Here is a 9,846-nt window from a genome sequence, read left to right as displayed (position 1 = left end):
GGGTAGAAATTAGCAAGGCAGGGGTATCTCTCACATGTTCTACTTTGTAGACATTTGTACGTTACAAGTAGATAGCTACTTATGAAACAAAATGCAAAATCCCAAATAAATATCAAAGCTGTTGAAGGCTGATTTTCTTTTCTTTTTTCTCTTTTTTTTTNTTTTTTTGGTTTTTTGGTTTTTCGAGACAGGGTTTCTCTGTGTAGCCCTGGCTGTCCTGGAACTCACTTTGTAGACCAGGCTGGCCTCAAACTCAAGAAATCCGCCTGCCTCTGCCTCCCAAGTGCTGGGATTAAAGGCGTGCACCACCACCGCCCGGCTGAAGGCTGATTTTCTAAAGGATAAGGCAGTGCAGACTCGTTCTCCACTCACAAAACTGTGTGAGTACAAGAGTACAGTGTTACTTCAACTCCACCCTAAGTTCTTCCTAAATTTTACGTCAAGTTGTTCACTTCAGAGACCGGGTCAGAAAGGCAAAGTAAAAGTGAGGCCTTTTATGATTATCGACATTAGAAAACAAATGTAAAGACTTAGACAAAATAAATGACTAGCACTGCACAGTTTTGCTACACTTTATTCAAAACTGGTCCCACTTCTTATTTAAGAGAGCTAAACGCCCAGTGTCCAAATATAAATATCACCATGTGTTGGAAAATAACCTTCTGATTTGTGGTCTGACCCGAATTTGGCACAACTAAATCCTATGCGAGTCAGACAGGAGTGCTGAGAGCCCAGCAGCAGTGAGCCCCTGAAGCAGCCCAGCCAGGCTGCGGCTCCCTGGAGCCTCTCAAGTCACACACAGCACAGTGGGCACAGGTTCTTTTATTCTGTCCTGTGGGTGTCAACAGTGCCAACAAGATAGTGTTAGAACATTCCAAAAGCACACACCTGAACGTTGTCACATAGCACTACATCACAACTTAGTAACTACTTAACAGTTATGTCTACTAATACAGTGAAGGAAACGGTATGCTTAGACCACTCCCTGTAAACAAGGCTGTGCACAACAGTAACACAGAATTATGCATACCATGATACCAAGGAGGAAAATACCTCTTTAAATAAACTATTCTATTTATAAATAAACTCTGATTTTTTCAGTACACATTTACAGACCTGATCAATAAAAAGAAACAATATATATATTTTTTTCTTTAAAAAGCAAATGTTGAGATATGGACCACATGGGGAATCCACCTCGGGGAAGGGGAAGGAGCAAGCAGAGGGCATGAGAGTTATGAGAGTTACTTGTGTGAGCACACACCAACACAAGGCCAGGATTGACTGGGGGAGCTCATTTTACTTGAATTCCAGCAAGTTGCACTCAATCTTGTAATACACATAGGGGTAGTATTCCTGCTGACTCAGGGTTAGGCCAGGGATGTCCATGGGAGCCTGCGGAAAAACCACAAACACCAGTCAGCTACTTACAAGGCCTTTTATGGATGTCTCGTCTGGACTGATGTCATGCATTCACACTGATTCAATCTAAGTGCTCACTTAGCTGTAAGTACTGGGAGAGCCTGAGCCTGCTGAGTCACCGAGAAGGAAGGCCAGGCCAGGCTTCGCCCAAAGCCTATTTGACCAAACTCTGACTTCCCGGTTTACTGGTTACAACCGCAAGAAGCAGCCTTTTAAATCGTGGGTTTAGGACACACGGCTTTTAAAACGTACTATCTAAATAAATCATGTGTGGTTTGAAAGATTCCAGGTCTATTTGTACCTTGTAAGAATTTACTGAGAGTAAAATTTGTACCAAAGATTTAGGATTCTTAGTTTCTCCAAGATCTTAAGATAGCAAGTCATTTCCTACATTTTCTCTTATCAAGAAAACTAATTTTTTCATTTTTTCCTATACACAAGATCATAAACTACAGAGAAAACCAGTAAGATCTGTGAAATTTAAACTATAAATCAAAGCCTACTAATACAGTGAAACCACACCCACACCCACACACACACACACACACCCCACACACACACACCCACATACACCCACACACACACTCACTGTACGTGTGCTACTTAATTTCAGAGGCTGTGGCCACGACTCCTCCTCAGCATGGACAACAGCACTGCCTCTTCCTCCACAGCACCCATGGGGCTGCTCACAACTGTCTGCAACTCCAGCTCTAGGCAATCTACCTCCCTATTCTAGACCCCTCAGTGTTAGGCACTCACCACTGTACAGACACACATGCAGGCAAAACACCTATAAACATAACATTTTACAACAGTTTTAGAGAAATGACAATTCCCCTCAAAATGTTCATCTGAGCCAGAGATCAGAAATGGCTCAGTGGGTAAAGGTACTTGCTGTTAAGCCTCCTGATGACCGAGTTTGAACTCTTGGCCCCACAAGGTGGACGGAAAAAAAATACAGACGATCGATCAGGCAGACAGATACTCGCACATTTGTGTGTGCGCACTTGCACACACAAACACATGTGCACACACATGGGTATACACACGCATACACACGTACACATGCATGCCCTTCCAAAATAAATACAAACATAAATTGCTAATCTACTATTACTTCTACAAAATAAAATTGAAATAATTTTCATATTTCCTTCCTCTCCGCAATCTACAGTTTTTAAAAACAATTAGAACATTGGTTGTTTCTGAACTTCTGCAACTATAAACATCTGATGCATAACATAACAGTGGTGAGCTTCTAGAAATACCAAGAATGGCTGCAGCTAGTATATACAGCCATAGAAAGTTTACCTAAGAAAGGGAGATGCTCAGGGGACACAAATGGCATATCTGCTGTCCTTTCTGAGAGTCCTCATGCAGTCTTTTCTCCATCTCCCAAGTCCTACTGCCCTAGGCTAAGTGCACTCACGTCAATGATGGCAGCCGCACTGCTGTCGAGATGCTTGTACAACTCGTGCAGCACTTCTCTTAGCTTCTTCACTGACTTCTTATTCGGCTGAAGGAGCATTGCTTGGAAGTTCACCGGCAAGCCATACCTTAAAAGGCAACACAGACAGTGTACAGCACAAGCACATAAAGCCATTTTCCTTATAGAGCAAACAGAGCCTGCCTCTCTCTCCTCACGGACAGTGTGTTTTGTGGTGAACACTCGTTTCCAGGTCTGCTGCCAGCCACAGACGCTTCCACGAGCACGGACACACAGACCTCCAAGCCCACTAGTGCCTTTTCAGTAAAAAGCGAGCCACTTCATGGGATGTGAGCTCAGGCCTGCGACCCCAACACTGGGGAGGCTGAGGCAAGGGGTTGTACAAGTTTAAGATTAATCTAGGCTGTAGAGGAGGAAAAACAGACAAGCCAGTCGCTAGGAAGTAATTAGTATTCGATTTCACAATAATCTATGAATATGCCCAGTATGTAAAGACAATATATGGCTAGAAGATCTGTTTGTACTTAAAAGCTGAGACTTTCCATGCCTACTATATAAGCACCTGAGGAGCACGGCTGCATACAAGTCTCTAAATGATTACAGTGAGACAAATCTATACTGTACATGAAACCACATGCAAAATATCTGAGAAATCTTCATTTTAAACAAATGCTGGCATTTTCTTTTAAAGACAGGGTTCACTTACTATGTAAACCAGGCTGGCCTTGAACCCAGAGATCTGCCTGTCTCTACTTTCTACCTGCTGGGATTAAAGGTGTGTACTACCATCCCCAACGTGGCTAATATCTTAAAATTCCTTTTGCAATTAACTACAAATCATGTTCACATACTGATGTATTTAGTGAACCAAGAACCACATGAAGCTGGAGAGATGGCTCCGTGGTTAAGAGCACAGGCTGCTCTTCCAGAGGACCTGGGTTCAATTCCCACACCCACACGGCAGCTAACAACTATCTGTACCCCCAGTTCCAGAGGATCTAATGGCTCTTCTGGACTTCACAGGCACTGTGGTGCACAGACAACACACAGGCAAATACAAATGGTGGTGCTCCCCACAGTACAATGGAGCTCAACATTTCTTTGCCTAGAGCCCTACATCGCAGTGCAGTCCTGGGGTTTATAGGGGAGCTGGAGTACACAAACCTGCACCTCCAGGAAGTCCCACATACTGGTTAGCACCAAGAGGCCATGTGGAGCACACATAACAGCACAGACCTGCTGTGCTGGAACTGAGGAGGCAGAGGCAGGAAGATCAAAGTTGGAGCCAGCCTACGGTAAAACTGAGCTCCAGGTCAGCCTGGAGAGACTACATCAAACAAAGCAAGTGGCCATGGTGAGCAAGTGATTCATGCACCAACTAAACATAACTACACAGTACATTCTGTGTGCCCCACAGTGAAATCGCTAACTGCTCAGACCGACTCCCTTAAACAGTACATGACTAAATGTGAGACAGAGCAGTGTGGGTCTCTTCCTGAACCTGGTGTTAAAGAACCAGACAAATAAGCACTCGACAAGCTGTGCAGCCCTGAGAGCCACTCCCTAACTGGCCCTTCAGCTGCTCCAAATCACCTTCACTAGGCTGGAGTGGGTCATGAAAGAGGCACACCGAACTCTGCAACTCCAGCTTTCTCTATTAACTTTCTTACCTTAAAACAGACTCCACAAAAACCCGTAATGCTTTTATATGAATCCACGCAATAAATGCCTCACTGAAATTCACCTTAAGCCACCGCACAAGTGGTCCCTTTGAAAAGAAAAACACAAAATTACCACAAATTTGGTTTGCAAATGGCAATTAGACAAGTCAGACATTTTTTTAAGTGATTAGCCACAATATGAAAGTTTCAAATATTATACTGGATACAATTATTTTACCATGCTCTTAAACCAAAGGGGAAGCCACTACTCAGTAGGCTCACAGACTCTAGAGTGTACTAGGTTCATCAACAGCAAAAGGAGCACGCCTTCATGAAAGTAGCTCAAAGTGGACTTGAAAGCTGTAGCACAATCACTGGAGCACACTATATGATACTCAACATACTTAACACACTTGCAGAGAACCCAACCTACAGTTTCTCAGCCATTCCCACCCACAGTCTCTGAAACCTGCTCATGATTTATATTTTACTGATTCTATGCAATGCAAGCTCTTGTTGAACTTAAGTGTTTAGTACAATTTAAAACCTTCTTCAAAGATGTCAAACAATACCTCTTCCTATCCGCCTACAAAGACATCACTGACTTAACACCTAACTCAGGATCATTTGGATGTACCAAGCAACTATGTTTAGGCCAAGAGGATACAACAAGCCCTGATTGAAATGTCTGCTCTCTGAGCTGCCAAAGCACACAGCATTTGACATCTGTCTGCTAGGAAGCCGAGCAGTCAGTGGGGTAAATGTGGCTGTGTGGCTGTGCAGGGTCAAGACTGCTCCCTGGTGTCTGAGGAAAGCCTGGGCTGGGCTGGGAGGAGCTGCCACAGGCATCTCCTTCTTATACACCACCCTAAGCTGCTGGGAGTCAATACGTACATATTTAACTATACATCTTCATTACCTTTGAGACAAGTTCTCATGCAACCAGGGATGACCTAGAATTTCCTGACCCTCTGCCTCTTCCCCCAATGCTGGGATTACAGGGTATGCCACCATGACCAGTTTTTGTCACTGAGGCACCATGGCTTTGTGCATGCTAGGTAAGCACTCTATTGAATTACATCTTCAGTCCCAACACTTACATTTTTCTAGCACCAAATTATAAACTGCATTTTCATATTTTCCTCTCCTTTCAGTATCTCCAGAATGTATTTTTCCATTTTCCAAGACTCAAAAGCAAAATAAGCTCTAAAAAAATCCAATAAAGAGACTACAAAAGGAGGCTGCGGCTCAGAGGTGGGAGCTGAGGTAAGGGGTGAGGCAGGCATGGACACACAGCCCAGCTGTGGGCGTGCTCACAGAAGGATCTGGCACTTGCTGGCTGCCTGTAATCCCTACACTCTAAAGCCGAGGCAGGAGAGTCCCCGAGCTCCAGACAGCCCCGGGCCACACAGTGCATTCCGCCTGGACCATGGGCTGAAACCCTGTCTAAGAAAAGTAGTGGGATAGTAAAGGAACTCAAATCCTAGTCAGGGAAGGTAGTACTGCTTCACCTGCTGCTGCACACTGACAACTCTAAGGAAGAACACGTACAAACTGCTTCTTCTTGTCAGTAGACAGCCTGGTCATTTCTTCTTTATCTGCTTTCATCTCCTCCTCGTTATACTGGAAGTCACGAACTATGAACCTAAATGTGGAGGAAAAACCAAATTTGTCTACACCATATATATAGCCAAGCCAACACATTTAAAAATATATATATATAGATATAGATACACACACACACATCTCTGTATATACATGAGACAGATAGACAGACAGATAGACAGACTTACTTGTTTTCTCTGGCTTTGTGTCTGAAATCATCAACTGCTTTTCTAAACAAGGTGACGTTACAAAGATAACTGTCTTGGTCTTCTGAAAGAACACTAAAGGGGGAAAAAGTCATTTTAAGCTCTATACTTAAATGGTAGAATTCAAAAACAAGATGGGAAGGAACCCTCACTTCATCTGCACCACCTCCAAAAGGAAAGACAATGGGCGCTCCTGACAGACAGGCCTTCACACCCTCTACCACACTGCCTAGCTAACAAAGTGATCTGCTCACTAAGGGAGCCACACTCTGGAGCATGCTGTTCAACTTCTAGCACCAGTCTGCTTGGTCAAACTGTCTCTTCTTGTCTCACAAACTATTCCTCTTTCCAGTCTGATCCAGCCAGCTCACCAGGGTCTGCCTCAACCACTCTGGACTGCTATCAACTCCTGTCTCCCCACCCACCACACCCCCAATCAGAACGAGCAAACTTCTGTGTGTCTAGACTCTCTGGTGTCGGTGAGAACACAACTTCCAGCCAGAGACCTGCCATGCCCCAAGGAGCGTAAGCTGCCTCGGGGAGGATGGACTGCATGGCTCACACACTAGGAATCTGACTCTCTTCATGAGGAGACACTTGGGCACAAGGTCTACAAAGCTGAACACAAGGTTTTCAATAGCCAAGACCTCCATGTAGGGGTGTGACTGAGGAGTGGAACCCTTTCTTCCACTTTTCATATACTGTGCATTTTCTAATGTTTAATTTGTGGCTTTGTAAAAGAAAAACACCTTCTGAAGTATAAGTGATGCACAGACAAAACCTCCGTTGTCGCATGTGTAAGCTGGCTCACACAGTGCACAACCACAAAGCATCCCCCACTCGCGCTAACAAGCACCCGCCCTTCTCAAGGCACCTTGTGTCATTTGCTTTTGTGGTTTTCTTTTTACCCTTGCACATGCCTGAGAAGGCTGTGCAACACTGTGGAGCTGGAGTTACAGATGGCTGTTGAGTCACTTAAGAGTAGGCGCCGGTAACAGAACCCAGGTACTCTCCTAACCACTGAGCCACCTCTCCAGCCCATATATTTATTTATAGTACAGTGATTCTAAAACCAGAAGTAAGACTGATGAAACTGAAGGGGTTCTTGAGGAATTTAAATGCTTTCTTTAAAAAAATAAAATAAAATTAGACAAAGTATTTTCAGTTTCATTTTCCCAGAAGCCCAGTGAACTCCTCATCTGTCCAGGAAATTCAGGTGCTAACTTTAAGAACTCAATCTGCCCTGGCTCCTGACCAATCAGCCAGTCAGTCACTTAAGGCCACCTCCACAGCACAGGACAGGGAGACACCTCAAGGGCCTCACCGCCATCATCAGTGCAATGCAAAGGAACTCACCTGCTCCTGATACAGAACACTTACACCCCCTCTTCTAAGCTGCCCTATGAAATGATCACCTAGTTCTTGTTCCTAGTGCCTTTCAAACTCAGGTGGACAGTAAGCCATAGAAAGGGTTTTAATCAGGGCTGCAGAGATGGATCAGCAGTTAAGAGCAGGTTGAGGCTGGGTTCCCAGATTCATAACTACAGTTTCAGGGGAGCCAATGCCTTCTTTGACTTCCCTCAGCACCAGGCATGCACATGGTACACATGTGTATACACACATACAAACACTCATAAAAGAATCTTTCAAATTTAAGAATATTAGTTGAAAACAAATAAACCTGAATGTGATGGATCATACCTGTGATCCCAACACTTGGGAACCAAGAAGATCATTAGGAGTGCAAGGCCAGCCTGGCCACAGAGTGAATTCTAAGCTAGTCTGCACTACAGAGAGAGAATCTTTCTCAAAAGGAACCCAAAATCTAGATAAGGTGGTACCCACATATGCACTATCTAGGTAAGATGGTATTACTCAGCCCTTGGGAGGCAGAGTTGAAAGGATCATGAGCCCCAAGCCAGACCTGGCTACCCATAGGTCAAGCTCGGCCTGGTGGAACATACAGCCCTTGAGAGATAGAGACAGGCAAAGTATGAGTTCAGGCCAGCCTGGGCTGCATGAGAAACTGTCTCAATAAAAATAAAAAGGAAAGGAGGGAGGGAGGGAACAATAGAGGAAGAGAAGGAGAGCGCACGGGCGGACAAATGATCAAGTGATACTATCTATTTTTTTTAATATTTATTTTTATTTTGAGTATTGGTGTTTGCCTGGATATATGTCTGGGTATCGTGTGTGTGTGTGTGTGTGTGTGTGTGTGTGTGTGTGTGTGTGTGTGTGTTGCAATTGGAGGTCAGAAGAGAGACAGATCCCCAGTAACATAAGTTTCAGGTGATTGTGAGCTACCACGTAGGTGCTGAAACAAAACCTGGATCCTCTGCAAGAATAGCCAATGCTCTTAACTGCTAAGCCAACTCTAACCCCATCACTATCCATACTGTTTGTTATTTGTTTATTTTATTTTTTATTTTATTTTTACTTCACATGCATTGATGTTTTGCCTGCGTGAATGTTTGTGTGACAGTAACAGAGCCTTTAAAACTGGAATTTCAGGCAGTAATGAGCTGCCATGTGGGCACTGGGGATTGAACACAGGTCCTCTGGAAGAGCAGCCAATGTTCTTAACCACTGAGCCATCTCTCCAATCCTACTACCCATATCTAATTTACTTATTTGAGTAAAGGTTTGAAACAATAACTACCTTGGGGTAACTAAAATTTTAGTTAACCGAGATGAGGATCGGAGCAGACTACTTGCCTAGTATGTGCCAAGTTCTGGGTTTGACCCCCAACACCACACACACAAAATGGAAAATGTTAGCTACAAGCTAAACAAAAGTCTTCATCAAGCCAGAGTTCCTTCCTGAATAGTGGGTGGCAGAGCAGTGCCCTGAAGGCCTAGCTGGCTTGTGTGAACTATATGCTCTGCCCATTGCTACTTGGCTAGCTTTGTGTTCTCCATGAACACTGACGCCAAATGCACTTCACACTGTGAGGTTGGGCTGGGGATCCAAAAGGCTGTTAGGACAAGTACTGCCTGGATTTTACTATCCTTCCTTTAAATATTACAGTGATTAGCAAACGACCTAACTCTCTGAAACGGTATTAAGTCCTTTCAAAATCAGAGCTTATTCACTGACCTCTACAGTCCCCCACCCAACCCTGAAGCCTGACTTCTGTATGTCTACCACTAGAGGACACTGTGCACTGAGCCTCACCCTCCTCCTGGGTACCTGCTCCCAGAATACTGTGCTGATCTCTGAGCTCAATGATGGAGAGAAGTCACTACAGTCAGGACCGACAGCCCAGATGAGACTGCATGTCAAGATACGCCCACTGTCTTCAGTTTGCCATGTGAAGAGTTGGCTTTAATAAAGGGTATTACTTCAAATACAGGGGGAAATCACAATGAGCTCAGGTTTGTGGCTTATTTCTCAAGAGACCGACACTTGTCAAATGTCAATGGTACCTTATGTCTTATATACTCTATCAAGTCTTAAACTAACTTCCTAACTTCTTTGAAAAGACAGTGGGACCCAAAAGTTCAA

The 9,846-nt window shown here is 44.2% G+C and overlaps 1 protein-coding gene across 1 annotated transcript in view; it reads right to left on the bottom strand.

Moving 5' to 3' along the window:
- Positions 1-559: 559 nt before the first annotated feature.
- Positions 560-9,846, bottom strand: part of Atp6v1c1 (ATPase H+ transporting V1 subunit C1) — a 32,348-nt gene continuing 23,061 nt past the window's right edge. The window contains exons 9-13 of the mRNA XM_021216535.1: positions 6,324-6,416; positions 6,082-6,175; positions 4,540-4,637; positions 2,852-2,978; positions 560-1,395 (exon numbers count right to left, since the gene is read on the bottom strand). Of these exons, the coding sequence (XP_021072194.1) occupies positions 1,300-1,395; positions 2,852-2,978; positions 4,540-4,637; positions 6,082-6,175; positions 6,324-6,416 (508 nt within the window). The 3' untranslated portion in view covers positions 560-1,299. The remainder of the gene's footprint in view (positions 1,396-2,851; positions 2,979-4,539; positions 4,638-6,081; positions 6,176-6,323; positions 6,417-9,846) is intronic.

Source organism: Mus pahari, chromosome 17 (genome assembly GCF_900095145.1).
Source record: "Mus pahari chromosome 17, PAHARI_EIJ_v1.1, whole genome shotgun sequence".
In the NCBI taxonomy this organism is placed as follows: domain Eukaryota; kingdom Metazoa; phylum Chordata; class Mammalia; order Rodentia; family Muridae; genus Mus; species Mus pahari.
The sequence above is the reverse complement of the archived record's forward strand: the minus strand, read 5'-3'. Positions and strand labels throughout refer to the sequence as shown.